General features: G+C 49.2%; 1 protein-coding gene across 1 annotated transcript; it reads left to right on the top strand.

Moving 5' to 3' along the window:
• The first annotated feature begins 1,742 nt into the window (after positions 1 to 1,742).
• S1PR4 (sphingosine-1-phosphate receptor 4) lies at positions 1,743 to 2,870 on the top strand. The gene has a single exon (XM_044658668.1). The coding sequence runs from the start codon at positions 1,743 to 1,745 to the stop codon at positions 2,868 to 2,870; it is 1,128 nt and encodes a 375-aa protein (XP_044514603.1).
• Positions 2,871 to 16,618: the final 13,748 nt, after the last annotated feature.

Genomic DNA, 16,618 nt, shown 5'->3' with positions numbered 1-16,618 from the left:
GTGATTAGCCCAAGGATCACACAGTCAGCATATAATCACTCTTCTTGGTTCATTCTCCTATTCTAGCCCTCTAGATAGAAACTAATTTATGGGGGTTCCTAGGTAATCTGGGAGTAGTCTATTTAAAACACATGTTGAGGGAAGAGTGGTGTCTCTCCCCAGTTCCTACCTCAGACTGGGGACTTCCTGAGGGCAAGGTTGGCTCTCCCCTTGAGATTAAGGTCCCTTGAAGGTCAAGGGTCCTGCCTTTCTTATCAGACTGGCCTCCTCCTAGTTTGTCTTCCATTCCTTTGGTGGCCAGTTCATGCTTTTTCCCACAGAGGGCACTGAGCTGCTATTGTGGGTTAATTGTTGCCTATGAGCCTGAAGTCAGACCTGGGAGGGCCATTAGGATATATAATGTGAGAGCAAGGAGGACCTTTAGAACAGAGGATGTCAGAGCTGGGAGGAAACTTAGAACAGAGAATGTCAGAGCTGGGAGGAAACTTAGAACAGAGAATGTCAGAGCTGGGAGGGAGTTTAGAACAGAGAATGTCAGAGCTGGGAGGAAACTTAGAACAGAGAATGTCAGAGCTGGGAGGGAGCTTAGAAAAGAGAATGCCAGGGACAGGGGGATCTTTAGAACATGGAAAGTCAGAGCTGAGAGGATCTGTAGAACCTAGATTTTCAGAACTGGGAGGGCCCTTAGGACAGAGAATCAGAGCTAGGGTGAAGAGGTCCTAGAACACAGAATGTCAGAGCAGAGGAGGGAGGACCCTTGACACATGAAACATAATGTCTAAGTTGAAAGAGCCCTTAGACCATAGAATGCTGGGGCTGGGAAGGTTCTTGAGATGGAGATAACAGAATATCAAAAAGGAAGACTTTTCACTGTCCAACATCCCCTTCAGTTCTTGCAAGGTCCCCATCCAGCCCCGAGGGTGTCTCTGCCTTGTGTCCAGATATCAGTGTCTCTGCTTTCCTTGTCCGTGTGTGTCCATACAACAATGCTGTGTTTCTAGTTCTTTGGTGTTCCTTTCTGTTACTATCTACACATGTGCTGGTTTCTTGGGTATGGCTGGCATAGGGTGTGTGTGTGTGTGTAAGGGCACTGGTCTATATGTCAGTGCTGCTTGTGTCCTAATTTCCCCTTCTGTGGCTTCTAAGAGCCTCCTCCCAGACCCGATATCTGAGCTGCCCCTGGCCAGAGGCTGGAGCCCCCCCTTGGCACAGAGAGTTAAGCTGGTGGGCTCAGGCTGCATGACTGCCTGGAGTTTCCCTTCTTTAGGGTTCATCCTTGAACTTGCTCTACCCTGTAAGGAAGGACTGAATGCCTGAAGGGGGGATGGAGAGGCCCAGCCTCCCTTGATACCTAAGTACCTTAGCCTTACTTGGGCTCCTTGGCCTGCCAAGGCGGGACCTGTCCTGCTTCAGTCCCCATCTGGGAGTCTTGGGGGCCCCCCCCCAGAGGTCCCTGTCTCTCTGCTCCTTTACCACAGCTGGGGTGGAGGCCCCGCAGGGGCCCTGGCCCCTCCCTGCCCCTCCGCCTCACCCTTGGGGGCACTGCTCCACTGCATAACAGGAAATTTCAAACAACAGGAAACCCTGGCCTAGTCTTCTGCGCTGCTCACGGCGGGCAGGGCACTCCACCCTGCTCGAGCCCAGACACCACGGGCTCCCGTAGTCTGCGAGTGGCCCCAGGGAATAGGGGAATAGCACAGCCTCCTTTCCTCGTGGCCTCCGGCTCGCTCCCAGGCTGGGGGATGAACCTCTCCTCTTGCCACCAGCTGGTGGACCAAGGGCACCCAGACCTCATCCTGCAGCACTACAACCACACGGGCCGCCTGGAATTCCGGGGCCCTCCCGAGGAGGGCCTGGGCTGGCTTCGCACCCTCTTCGTGGCCATCAGCTGCCTCATCATCCTGGAGAACCTGCTGGTGCTGGTGGCCATCAGCACTCACATGCGCTCCCGCCGCTGGGTCTACTACTGCATCGTCAACATCACGCTGAGCGACCTCCTCACCGGAGTGGCCTACCTGGCCAACATCGTGCTGTCGGGCGGCCGCACGTTCCGCCTGACGCCCACCCGCTGGTTCCTGCGCGAGGGGCTGCTCTTCATGGCCCTGGCCGCGTCCACCTTCAGCCTCCTCTTCACGGCGGTGGAGCGCTTCACCACCATGATGCGGCCCGTGGTGGCGCGCGGCACCAGCAAGACGGTCCGCGTGTACGGCTTCATCGGCCTCTGCTGGCTCCTGGCGCTGCTGCTGGGGCTGCTGCCTCTGCTCGGCTGGAACTGCGTGTGCGACTTCTCCAACTGCTCCAGCCTGCTGCCCCTCTACTCCAAGTGGTACATCCTCTTCTGCGTGGTCATCTTCAGCCTCATCCTGGCCTCCATCATGCTGCTCTACGGCGCCATCTTCCGCCTGGTCCGCGCCAACGGCCAGAAGGTTCCGCGAGGCCATGCCCAGTGCAAAGCGCAGCGCCTCCTGCAGACGGTGCTCATGATCCTGGTGGCCTTCCTCCTCTGCTGGGGGCCGCTCTTCGGCCTGCTCTTGGCCGACATCTTTGGCACGGCCGCCTGGGCCCAGGAGTACCTCCGCGGCATGGACTGGATCCTGACGCTGGCGGTTCTCAACTCGGCCATCAACCCTCTCATCTACTCCTTCCGCAGTCGGGAGGTGTGCCGGGCCGTCCTGGGATTCCTGTGCTGTGGCTGTCTGAGGCTGGGCATTCGGGGCCCCGGCGACTGCCTGGTCCGGGCCGTGGAGACCCATTCCGTCTCCTCCACCGAAAGCTCCCTCCGGCCCCGGGACAGCCTTCGGACCTCCCGTTCTCTCAGCTTCCGGATGCGTGAGCCTCTGTCCAGCGTGTCCAGCGTGCGAAGTGTCTGAGGCTGCTGGAACCCCCCCGCCCCCCCCGCCCCGGGCCCCACCCCCTCCTCCTCCTCTTGCCTTCTGACCATGGTCCCCCTGAGGGAGGGCAGCCTGGGGGGTTGGGGCTTTGGGCCCTTTGCCCAACGGACCATTGGCCGAAGTTCCAGGCATCGTCCCCCTTTGCCCAGATTCCTGCATGGGGTTTTGGGCAATGATCTGGGGTAGGGGTCCTGGGCTGGATGCCAAGGCCCTGAGGTCTTGGGCAAAGAGGATGTTACACCATAGAGCCCAGCAGCCCTAGTGGGCACTGGCAGATTGCCCAGGGCAAAGATCTCCTACCTCTGAGTCTGAGGGAGTGGCTGCCCCCTGGGCTGGGGCTCTTCGGCTGCGGCTGCCTCCCTCTCCGCCCCTCCAAGGTTCTGGGGTGACCCTGGCCTCATTCCTGGGTCAGGACTGCCCGGGAGTCTGTGCCATGCCAGACTGAGTGGGCAGCTCCGGTGACTCGTGCTTGATGGGGACAACGCAGAGAAGGGAGGGGATAGGCTCCCCTCTCAGCTGGGCAGGGAGCCCAGGGTCCACAGCCCTAGAGAAGGGACTAAATGTAAAGGGATGGCATTTATAGCCCAAACGGGCAGGGGTGGGCAGGCAGGGAGATCAGTCCTAGAACTGGACTTCCTCAGAGTCCTATCGGCTCCTGCTAGCCATGTAGATATGTGTCTAGATCTCGGGTTAACAGAATTCCCCTGCATGGTGGCACAGAGAAGTCCTCTTGTCATCCCTTTGCCTCTGTGGCATTTACGGGCTTCCTGTTCCCCAAAGACCTGCATGCAGGCTCACGTGTGGGATAAGTATGGGTTCGAGTTAGTGCTAATTCATTTTCAGGGATCACAGGGTTCGGGGCTCAGTTAGTCTAGGGATCATGAGCTGGGCCATGGCCAACCTGTCTGTTTGTTTTTTGTTTTTTTTTTCATTTTGATGACTGCATTTCAATTTAATTGGTTTCCTCTGTAATCCTATGTTTCTTTTGTTACTCATTTAAGAACACAATTCTGGGGATGGCTAGAGGTGGCTCAGTGGTTTGAGAGCCAGGTTTAGAGGTGGAAGGTCTTGGGTTCAAATCTGGACTCAGGCACTTCCTAGCTGGGTGACCCTGGGTGAGTCACTTCACTTCCATTGCTCTTCTGCCTTGGCACTCAGTAAGGATTCTAAGATGGAAGGTGAGGGTTCAAAATAAACAAACAAATAAGTAAAAAATAACGTGATTCTGAGAAAGGCTTCACTAGGCCGCTAGCTAAAGGAATCAATGAAGCACACACAAAAAAGAGTTAAGGATTACTGATCTCAGTCTGCCCTCAGACATTTCCTAGCTGTGTGACCCTGAGCAAGTCACTTGACTCCTTTTGCCTAACCTTTGCTCTTCTATCTTAGAGTTGTTATTAGAAAGTAAAGGGTTAAAATTAAAAAAAAAAAAAAAAAAGACTTGCTGATCTAGTCTCATCCCTTATGATGAGGAATGAGGTCCATGGAAAGGAAGAGGCTTCTCCAAAGTCATAGGGCTTATGGGAAACAGAGACAAAGTCTATGTATGTATATATTAATTATGTGATAGTGTGTATTGAGAGGGGGTTGATCGGGGAGAGGAGTTGAGTGAGGGCCCTCCAGATAAACACTATCTTGGGTTTTTACCAACCAGAGGCTCTTCCTCTCTCTTCCCTTCCCTTTCTCACCCTTCCGTCTCTTTAGTTTTGGGGAATGTGTCTCTGCCAGTCTCAGACACTGAGACCACCTCCCTGTCCCCAAGATCTGTGCCTTCCCTCTTCCCCACTACCCATGGTCCTCTCTTTTCTTCTCACTTTTAAAGATGATTTTTCACATATTAAAGAGGAACTTTCAGCTAGTGTCCAGCCACTGTGAGGAGGTAGCTGCCATTTTCTGAGACGTGGAGTGTAAGGCACCATCTATAACCATTTAAGGTAGGCAGCAGGCAACTGAGACAGTCAGGAACAGGAGCTGGAGAGGCCAGAGCCCTGAGCCCAGATGCCAGCAGAGATGCCAGGGAAAGCTTTGCTTTGGACCCCCAGGGACCCACAGTAACCTCTCCCCTCCTCTTTTTACTTATTAAGTTCCCATGGCCTCCCTCCTTCTTTGCACATTCCCCAGCCTGCCTCTTTTCTGCATTTTCTGAGAACAGTGGAAGGAGACTTGGGCTGGCGGTCAGGAGACTTGAGTTCTAGTTTCAGCTCTAACCAGCTACTTGCTATTTCATCTTGGGAAAAATCTCTTCCCCTTCCTGGCCTTGAATATCCTCCTCTAGCAAATGAGAGAGTTGAACCTGTAAGGCCTAGCTCCCAGCTCCAGTATTCTGTGTTCTACGTGCTCTCTCAGCTTAGGGTCCCTCTTAGCTCTAGCATTCTTTGTTCTAAGATCCCTCTCAGCTCTGACAGTCTCTGTTCTGAGATCGCTTTTGGCTCTGGCATTCTTTGTTTTAAGGTTTTGGTTTTTTTTTTAGCTGGATTTTTCCATGGTTCTAGGTTCTAGGCATAGTGAGCATGAAAAAGAAGACAGACAGGGCATTGGAAAACAGACTGGAGATCTTCAAAGAGGTTGGAGACCATTTTTCAGGGATCTTGCAGAGGGGACAAAATTTTCTCACAGAAGAACCTTAACCTCACCCTTCCAGCTGAGATTCTCTGATCCCATCCTAGGAGGGCAACCGAGGCCCAAGTAATAGCCAATAAACAATTTTTGATCGTTGCAGTATGGCTGAGGCTTCATTCTTGATTTTGACCTTCAAGCCACCTTTTGGGTAGGCCCAGACCTGTATCAGAAGCCCCAGAAACATCCCCTTTTCTGCTTCCCTCCCCCCACACCCATTGCCTTGGAAACAGGAAGCACAGGGCTGGTGATGGATGTGGGAGGGGATGAGGTAGTGACCGTTAAGGAGGAAATAGCTAACACCCTAGCTTTAGTACTGAGATGAGTCCTTTGTGAAAGAGATACCAGACACTAGAGAGTTGTCTGAGATGATATTGGTCATTAATATGAAGGGAGTCCCTGGTCTCCTCCTTGGGTGGGAGCCAATTGTGTCTCTTCCAGGAAGATATGGAAAAGCGTTGAGTATTTTTGTTTTTTTAAACCCTCACCTTCTGTCTTAGAATCCATGCTGTGTATTGTTTTTAAGGTGGAAGAGCCCTAAGGGCCAGGAGTGGGGGTCAAGTGACTTGCCCAGGGTCACACAGCTAGGAAGTCTCTGAGGCCAGATTTGAACCCAGGACTTCCCATCTCTGGACTTGGCGCTTAATTCACAGAGCCACCCAGCCGTCTCCAAGTGTTTGTTATAAAGAGCCTATATTCTAGAGTTGTCAGTGCAGCCCACTCCTAATCCAGTGCTTTGAGTGCATTCCTCTTCTGGAGGAATCCCAGGAGGGTGACCTTGTAGACAGGATTCTGGAGTCCTCCGTTGGACTCTGAGCTCCACAAGGCACACACAGCATCTTGGCTGAGATTGTGTTTTGAGTTTAGAGATTCCCAGCCTCTTCACTTTTACATATTCGAAGATCATCGATGTAGAACTATATGGGATGAATCCAGTGAAGAGACTGGAGCCCAGAGGCGGGGAGTCACTGGCCCATAGACCCAAGACTCAAGTCAGTCAGGCCCCTCTAGCACAATACCATCTGAACACGGTCCCTCTGGCAGTGTCCCACATAGGACACTATTTTATTTAATTTTTCAATTTTATTTAATTTTTCAATGAACAAACATTTATTTTCTCTCCTTCCTCCTCCTTCACCCCATTTAAAAGAAAAAAAAGAAAGAACCTTTTGTAACATATGTAGTATAGTCATTCTTTAACAGGCAAGCAAAACAAATGTCTACTTTATATAGGAAGATCTTAATAAATGGTTGTTTAATGACTAGATGAATGGAGAGATGGAGGGAGGGAGGGATGATGGATGGAAGAATGGATGGGGAGATGGATAGCTAGTTGGATAAGGAATGGATGGATGGATGGATGAATGGATGAGTGAGGAATAGATCGATGGATGGATGTTAGGGTAGTGGATGAATGCTTGGATGAAGGGATGGAAAAAAGAGGCAGCATCAGACAATGGAAAGATTGCTGGGTTTAAAGTCTGAAGGCCTGCCACCCCTGTAGCCTTTAAGCAAATACCTTAACTCAGTGATGGCAAACCTTTCAGAGCCCTAGGGCCCAACTGCAACTCTCACGCTGTATGTGAGCCCCCTTTCCCACACCCCTACCCCAGACAGGGGAGGGAGGAAGTGCTCCCATTGGACTGCTGGGCGGAGAGGCAGGTGATGGGAGAAATGTCCTCAGGTGCCTGGAGAAGGGGAGGGGAGCACCCCCTCCAGCACTCATGCCACAGGTTTGCCAACACAGCCTTAACCTTTAAGGATCTCAGTTTTTTTCCTCTATAAAATGAGGTGGTTGGGGTGCAATTAGGTAGCGCTAGGCCTGGAGACAGAAGGGTTTGGGTTCAAATTTGGCCTCAGATACTTCCTAGTGTTGCCCTGGGCAAGTCCCTTAACCCCAATTGCCTCATCCTTGCCATTCTCCTATCTTAGAATTAATACTAAGAAAGAAGGTAAGGCTTTAAAAACAGATGAGGTGGTTGATTGTTCTGAATTCCAAGAAATTATTCAAGAAAAGGGATTAAATCATCCATCCCTGTTGAGCCAGCATTCTAACTATTGGGTACATATCCCTAAGGAAATCAGAGACAGAAGCAAAGATCCCACCTACGCTAAAATATTGATATCAATGTCCTTTGTGGAAGTAAAGCCTGGAGAATGAAGTGGAGGCCATCAATTGGAGAGTGGCTTAAAAAAAAAGATGGCAAACACATGGATGAAATAGTATTTTGCAGTAAGGAACAGTGAATCTAAAGAATCCAGAGAAGTATGATAAGAGCTACAAATAATGGCTGGCTCTGATCCGGTGCTTCAAGGCTTGCAAAGCATTTTACATGTTCCTCTTTGATAATGTATCAGAAGAGTTCTATGACCTGATGCAGAGTGCCATTAAGAAGACCAAAGAGAACAACATACCCATTGGCTATCCCAGTGTGAATGAAACGACTGCTAAAGGAAGCTGACTATTGAGTAACAAAAAAAAAAAGGAAGATCCCAAGAACAAAGACTGAAACATAGATCTTGTCTCCCAGAAAAAAGGTGGGGGACTACTGGGATGAAATAGTGTTTATACTGTCTGATTCAGTCTTTGGTGTTGGGTAGCTTAGCTGGTTTCAGTGGGGAAGGGAGGTAAATGGGCAAAATGCATTAAAACAAACCAGTGACAAAATGTAGTAAATAAGCACATGTAACAGTAAATGTAGCATGTAAAACAGGAGGCTGGAACTAGATGACCTCTAAGGTCCCCTCCCCCCACCCCCCCATGGGGCAGCTAGGTGGTATAGTGCTAGGCCTGAAGTCAGGAGGACCTGGGTTTAAATCTGGCATTAGATACTCCTTAACTGTGTGACAAATCACTCAATCCTGTTTGCCTCAGTTTCCTCATCTGGAAAATGATATGGCAACTCCCTCCAGTATCTTTGACAAGAAAGCCCCCACAGGGGGTCACAAAGAATTAAACAAGACTGAAACAACTGAACAACAAAACAAGGTCACTAACAGTTTTAAATCGAAGATCCTATGGAAACGGGCTCAGTTATGGACCAGCGTTTCTTGGCCTGTGGGGTCACTTTTTGGAGGAACTTTGTCACAAGCCAAACCGTCTGACAATGGAATGGACCTCTTCTAGGGGGAGTGAGCTCCCCATTCTTGAAGGTCTTCAAGCAGAGCCTGGATGACCACTTTTCCAGGATGTTTTGAAAGAAATCCATACTTTGTGTTGGGGCTGAACTCGATGACTTTGGGGCTCTCTCTCAGGTATGGGGAAATTCTAGAATGTTCATGTTCTTTTTTAGCAGAAGGATAGTGGGCTAACCCAGGGATCCTATTCTCTTGTTTCTCTGAAATCAAATTTGTAGAAAGTCCTTAGCACATAGTACCTGGCACAGAGCAGTGCTATAGAAATGCTTATGCCCCTTCCCTCCCCTCTATGACATGAGCACTTTGGTCTAAGCCCTTCATTTTACAAATGAGGAAACTGAGACCTACTAAAAGGACAGCAGAAGAGGCCATCACCCAGTGTCCCATTGCTAGTAAATGGCACTTTCCAGTTTTCTTCTATCTCACGCCATGTATGTGGTGAGACAGTGACTCCATGCTTTTCCTTGAACAAGGCTCTCCATCTCTGGGCTCTGGACATGTTGGCTGTCTGTCCCCCATGCCTGGAATGCTCTCTCCCTCCTTTCTCTCTGCCTCCCATCTTCCCTGGCTTTCAAGTCTTCCCTAAAGTTCTACCTTCCCCTGGCAGCCTTTCCTGACCCTAAATTCTGCAGTGAATGCCTTCCTCTGTGGATTATCACCTGCTGCCCTGCCTAGCCTGTCTGACATTGATGATTCTTGAATCCTTCGGCTACTTCAAACCATGAAGGGCAAAGTTGGGTAGGGTTAGTCCGGAGGTCTTGAGAAGAAGATGGGGGTAGATGGGTGGCTCAGTAGACAGAGAGGCAGGCATAGAGACAAGGAGTCTTGAGTTCAAATCTTGATTCAGACCCTTCTTTAGCTGTGTGACCCTGGACAAGTCCCTTAACTCCCATGGCCTAGCCCTTACCACTCTTCTGCCTTGGAGCCAAAACTTGCTGCCAATTTTAAGACAGAAAGATAAGGGAGAAGGAGGAGGAGGAGGAGGAGGAGGAGGAAGAGGAGGAGGANCCACTCTTCTGCCTTGGAGCCAAAACTTGCTGCCAATTTTAAGACAGAAAGATAAGGGAGAAGGAGGAGGAGGAGGAGGAGGAGGAGGAAGAGGAGGAGGAGGAGGAGGAGGAGGAGGAGAAGGGGCCTCTTTCCGCTTAGATATTCTCTGTCAGTTATCGTTGAATCTGCCTCAGTGCCTAGCACTGTGCAACTACAGTGGTTCTTGCTTAACATCTGGGTGACTTTTCTTATGGGGAAACACTTGTGGGTAACTTCAATATTTCTGGGTTTAGAGAAAGGGGAGAAGGAGGACTGACTGGACAGGGATAACAGACTGGACTAACAAACTGGGGAAACATAAACCCCACCAAAGAACAGGAATGGGAGAGTACGGAGTGGCACTTTGCCACCACAGATCCCCCTAGCCTGGGAGTCTGTGAAACGAACAAGGGAGTAGGCTGGGACCAGCGAATTCTAGAAATACAGGCTTAATAGAGACTCCAAGGTTAGGGATGATGGGAGAGGCATATCTATAACTAGGAATATCTAATGGACAAGAAATGGAGTTCTAGCAGGAGTTTCTCTGTCAACCCAACTTCAGTCAGGCTGACAGCCTTGACTGAAGACTAGAGGGAGAGAGCTGGGTGTTGGGATTTTCACAAATGGTCCAGGTTGCTTCTTTGATGACTTCTGGATAAGAAACAGGAACCAACTCCTTGCACAGCCAGTAATCCAAGAGATACCAGGTAGGGAAAAATGCCTGCAATGGTCCACCAGAAACAGACACTATTGGGGCAGCTGGGTGGCTCAGTGGATTGAGAGCCAGGCCTACAGACAGGAGGTCCTGGGTTCAAATCTGGCCTCAGACACTTCCCTGTGTGACCCTGGGCAAGTCACTTGACCCCCATTGCCTACCCTTACCACTCTTCTGCCTTGGAGCCAATACTCAGTATTGACTCCAAGATGGAAGGTAAGGGCTTAAATTAAAAAAAGAAAGAAAGAAAGGAAGAAAGGAAGAAAGAAAGAAAGAAAGAAAGAAAGAAAGAAAGAAAGAAAGAAAGAAAGAAAGAAAGAGACACTATCCACTCCCAAGGGTTGTCTTGAGAGATGCTGCTTTCAAGCTTCTCCAATCCCAAAGATCCCAAGCTCATGGAGTCACTGCTGGCTGGACCTTAGCTCCAAATCCTCTCACGCCAGCAATGACAGTTTTTTCACTCCTCCCCCAATTGCATTCCAGTACAGAATGCTCAAAGCTGACAGCCAAGCTCCTATACGTCTTACTCATCACTTCTATTCTATTGCCTAAATTACTTCATTACACTTTGGACCAATCAATTAAAAGGTATTTGTAGGGCAGCTGGGTAGCTTTCAGATCTGGCCTCAGACACTTCCCAGCTGTGTGACCCTGGGCAAGTCCCTTCACCCCCATTGCCTAGTCCTTACTACTCTTCTGCCTTGGAACCAATACATAGTATTGATTCCAAGGTGGAAGATTAAGGGGTCAAAAAAAAAAAAGGTATTTGTAAATCGCCTACTCTGTGCCAGGCATTTTATTGGTCAGGAGTCCTTAAATTTTTACATTTAATTATAATAATTAACTCTATAATAATATATAATATAATAATTATTATATAACCCTTTAAGGTTTGCAAAGCACTTTATACATTTTATCTCATTCAATCCTCACAGCAACCCTGTGGCTGGTCGGTGTTGTTATTATTTTCATTGTTCAGTCATTTTTCAGTCGTGTCCAACGTGGGGGTTTCTTAGCAAAAGACCTGGAGCAGGTGGCCAGTTCCTTTTCTTGGTCATTTTACAGACGAGGAAACTAAGGCAAATAGGCAACTAGGTGCCCAGGGTGCCCCGCTAGAAAGTGTCTGAGGTCAGATTTGAAGTCAGGAAGAGGAGGCTTCATGCCTCCAGACCCACGTTAGCCACTGTGCCACTAGCTGCCTTTATTATTAATGATGACATATTTGCTGTGTATTATATATGATATACTAATCTAAGTATTGTAGTTAAGTGATCATAAAACTTATTATGCCCATTTTAGAGCTGAGGAAGCGGAGGCAGGCAGAAGCTCAGTGACTCGCCCAGGGCGCCGGAGTTAGCGAGGAGCTGAGACTAGATTTAAGCTTAGGCTCTCCTGAGTCCCAAGCGCAGTGTGGTACTCCCTGTCCCACCCAGATGCCTTAACTAAGGGAATACAATGTGTTCATGATAAATTCACGAAGAATGTATAAAAACTAAACAGAGAGAAAGTGTAGCAGGAGAAGGGGAGAGGGCCTGGGCCCCGGCCACTGGGCGTACGCCAACAAGAAGAGTGGGCCGCGGGCCCGAGATATACGAAGAGGACCATTGCGGAAAGCAGGCACGAAAAGGGAGGGAGGAGAGCAAATCTGGAAGGAGGGGAGGGTGGGCTCTGCCAAATACTGCAGAGAGGTCAGGGGGGGCTGGGGACCCACGAGGACAGAAACCAGACCAGGATTGAGAAATGGGGGGGAAGGGGAGAAAGCGAAGGCCTCTGGGCAGCGGTCCCCCCCCCCCCCAAGAAGTTTCACAATGAAAGGAAATAGAGGCATAAGATGCCTTCAGGAGATGCAAGAGCCAAGCCAAGATCCTTTCATGATGGCAGAAGGTTTGGTCCTATTTCTAAAAGGCAGGGAAGAGAACAGAGGATGTGGAGAAGACCGAGACAGGGAACGGACCTGCGAGGTCACTGGTAGAGGGATAAGCAGATGAGCAAGTTCCATCTACTAATCCACGTTGTTAGCTTCTCTGAGATCTCCAGTGGGAGAAAGTAAGGTCTCTGAGGCACTCGGTGGCCAGCCCAGGGACAGGCAGGCGGCAGGGGGCAGAGGTGGGCCCGGAAGCCAGGTCTTCCTCGCTTGGAGCCTCACGATGAAAAGGAGGCGGCTAAGTGGGGAGAGAAAGAGTGACCAAAAGGGCAGATTCTTGGGGGAGGCTAAAAGGACGGGCTCCACGCTGGGACGTGGGGTCAACGCTCCATAGCAGGCTCTCTTCCCCAACGATGTACACAGGAAAAACTGTCTTCCGCATCATGAACATTCCCTTAACCCCTTTCTTAAGCCTAGCCAGTGAATAACAAAAAATCACACCAACTTGTGCCATTTCACCTTTTCCAAAAAGCTGACAATTGGGGACAGCTACGTAGCACAGCGGAGGGAGTGCCAAGCGATGAAAATAAACCAAAGGGGGTATAAATGACGGCAAATGAAACATCTCCAGGGCATCTAGCTGGGCTAACATGGTGAGATCTTTTATTTTTTTTTTTAAACCCTTACCTTTTGCCTTGGAGTCAATACTGTGTATTGGATCCAAGGCAGAAGAGTGGTAAGGGCTAGGCAATGGGAGTCAAGTGACTTGCCCAGGGTCACACAGCTGGGAAGTGGCTGAGGCCAGATTTGAACCTAGGATGGGTGAGTTCTTAACAGTTGGTGAGGCGCCAAATCACCAGATCCGGGTAAGGATTGTTCAAGGAGAGTCTGGTAGATAATATAACAAGGTTTATTAACAAACTGGGACAGGAAGGGAAGGGAATGGGGTGAACTATTTTAAATACAACTTGGATTCCCTCCCCCCAAGGTCCCAAAGGGTGGCACTACACTAGCACACTAAAAATCCCTCAGCTGCCTGAGTCAAACCTGCCCAGAGTTCCTACTGGGGTATCAAAATGCAGGAAACTGGAAGGTGATCAGGTCCAGCTGAATGGGGTGGGGCCTCCCATATGTGTCCTCGAGGCAGGTCCACAGGAATCCAGTTGTTCCTGCCAGTATAATGCAGTTTTGGAGAGGGAGTAAGGATATTGACCCACGTGTCCACCCGAGTGTCTCACCAGAAACTCAACCAAACTCCAGCCAAAGATCTCACCCAAAGCAGGAGGCACAGAGAGGAAACCTGGCTCTCTCCATACAAGGGAAGTTCGGAGAGTAACCGACACTTTCTGCCAGCCACCCACTCAAAGTTCTGGGACCTTTTTCCTGCCAGTCACCTTCACTTTGCTAATCTAATTTCCCATAACACAAGCTTGGAGTCAGGAGGACATCAGGAGTGATGCTCATTGATTAGAGATTTGGGACAGGGTTCATTGGTTGGTTATAGATGTATTATAGATAGTATTAACTGCGTGACCTTGGGCAAGTCACTTAATCTCAGTTGCCTGGTCCTTGCCACTCTTCTCTCTTAGAATTTTTTTTTTAAACCCTTACCTTCTTTCTTAGAATAGATACTGAGTGTTTGCTGCAAGGCAGAAGAGTGGTAAAAGCTAGACAATTGGGGATTGAGATGGGAGGAACTGGGTTCAAATCTAGCCTCAGATACTTCCTATCTGTGCAAGCCTGGGCAAGTCACTTAACCCCCACTGCCGAGCTCTGAACCAATACACAGCATTGATTCTACGATAAGGTAAGGGGTATAAAAAAAAAGCTAGACAAGACTTGCACAGCTGGGAAGTAGCTGAGGCCAGATTTGAGGCCAGGCCTTCCCATCTCCACTGAGCCACCCAGCTGCCCCCCTGTTTTAGAACTGACACTGAGACAGAAGGGAAAGTTTAAAACAATTCCCAACTGGCCAGTATGAATTAGCTCCAGCACACCCCTAGATGGAGAGCACAAGGTGAGACCTTGGCACTGCCAAGCACGAGGGTTCTCTGTTCCTTCAAGACGAGAACAGAGGAGAAGAGAGGGCACGATGGCATCGAGGGGCCTGGAAGTGTAGAACTGGGGAGACGTCCCATGGTTTTAATCTGTCCAGCCAAGTAAGAGACGTCCTCTAAGGAGGGGAGGAGTCGCGGGGATTGTTTGGGGAAAGAAGACAAGATTTAGACAAGTGACCCGGAGGAGTGTCAGGAAGAGTCAATGGGGGAGATGAAAAGGATGTTGGGTTGGATATGGGGGGGGGTGAAGGGGAAAGTAAAAACAGGAATCATGTAACCATGGAAAATTTTTCTTAAAAATAAAATATTTAAATTTAAAAAAAAGAAAAAAGAAAAGGATGTTGGGCAGTGGTGAGGACCCAAACACTGGCACCTCTCCTGGCATTTGCCAGCAAGAGAGCAGAAGCAGAGAGCTGGGTGGTTGGAGGGATCCAAGGAAAGGAATGAGAAGGCCATGGAACTTGAGGGTAGGACACAATGTAGAGTTGAACCAGATGCTGGAAGAGTTTTTGGAGGAGGAAAGTGAGACCACTGAGGTCCAAGAAGGGGCTGAACAACTGGAGGCTGAGGAAGAATAGTTTGGGCACCAGGAGAAGCTGAAGGCAGCACAGTGGAGTGGAGAGAGCATCTGATTTAGAGTCAAGGAGACCTGGGTTTGAATCCTCCCTCAGAAACTAGCAGTGCGGGGGGCAGCTGGGTGGCTCAGTGGATTGAGAGCCAGACCCAGAGACGGGAGGTAAAAAAGAAAAGAAGCTAGTGGTGTGACCACAAGCAAGTGATTTAACCTTTGGGGGCTTCAGTTTCCTCCTGTGTAGGATGAGGGGAGTTGTACATGATGACCTCTAAGGTTCCTTTCTGCCTTAAATTCATGGTTCTATGACAGAGAATTATGGTCCTGTAGTAGGGAACTGGGCAGCGAGGTGCTGGTCTGAGGGTCAGGAAAACTCATCTCCCTGAGTTCAAATCTGGCCTTAGACATTTACTAGCTGTGTGACCCTGGACAAGTCATTTCTCCCTGTTTGCCTCAATCTCCTCGTCTGTCCAATGAGCTGGAGAAGGAAATGGCAAACCCCTCCAGTATCACTGTGAAAATTCCAAAAAGGAGTCACAAAGAGTCAGACATGACTGAAACAACTGAATGATAACCACAAAGGGGGGAAATGTCTCCACCAATGGTATGTGGGTAAATGTTTAATAACCCAGGTTTCTGGGGAAAAAAAGAATCAAGTCGAGGCAGTTCAAGCTGGCTCCAGCACGCCCCTATCCATCCTCCCTCTAAATCAAAAGAAGGTATATTGGTGCCTCCTTACCTGGTCTCTTTGTGATTACATCCTGAGGCTAAGTCAGAGGAACTTCAGAGTTATGGCTAAGGAAGAAGGAATGCTTGTGGATGATAAATGGGATGGAGGGTTTGTGACCTTCCCTGTGTGAAGCTGAGGCTCAAAACTTCAAATGCCAAAGAGGATTTTCCATTTGATCCCAGAAGCCATAAGGAGCCCTTGGGATTTATTGAGTAGTGGGGGGAGATACTCAGACCTGCACTTACCCACCCCCCAACCCTTACCTATCCGTTTCAAGGCAGAAGAGCAGTAAGGGTAGGCAATGGGGGTTAAATGACTTGTCCAGAGTCACACAGCTAGGAAGTGTCTGAGGCCAGATTTGACCCAGGACCTCCCAGCTCCAGGCTTGGTGCTCTATCCACTGAGCCACCTAGTTGCTACACTTTTGGAAAATCTATTTAACAGCTGAGTAGAAGAGACATGAGACAGGGAGACCAAGCAGGACTCTGAGAAGACACTGTAGCATGAAAGTGCAATGTAACAATACCCATTCAGCTGAGCTTTCAATTGCTTTACATGAGATGTAAGCCTCAACTTCCCTGGTACAGTGGTGCTCATCTGTAATCCAGTTATGAGGGAGCCTGAGGCTCCAAATGGGTGTCCACACTGAATCTGGAGGGAAGAAAGAAAGAAAAAGACCGAAAAAAAGGAAGAAAGGAAGGAAGAGAAAGAGATAAAGAGGAAGGAAGGAAGGAAGGAAGGAAGAAATGGAGGAAGGAAAAAAGAAAGAAGAGAAAGAGAAAGAGGAAGGAAGAAAGGAAGGAAGGAAGAAAAGGAGGAAGGAAGAAAGAAAGAAGAGAAAGAGAAAGAGGAAGGAAGAAAGGAAGGAAGGAAGAAAAGGAGGAAGGAAGAAAGAAAGAAGAGAAAGAGAAAGAGGAAGGAAGAAAGGAAGGAAGGAAGAAAAGGAGGAAGGAAGAAAGAAAGAAGAGAAAGAGAAAGAGGAAGGAAGAAAGGAAGGAAGGAAGAAA

Source organism: Gracilinanus agilis, chromosome 1 (genome assembly GCF_016433145.1).
Source record: "Gracilinanus agilis isolate LMUSP501 chromosome 1, AgileGrace, whole genome shotgun sequence".
NCBI lineage: Eukaryota > Metazoa > Chordata > Mammalia > Didelphimorphia > Didelphidae > Gracilinanus > Gracilinanus agilis.
Note: the sequence above shows the minus strand (reverse complement) of the source record. Positions and strands in the feature narration are given on the sequence as shown.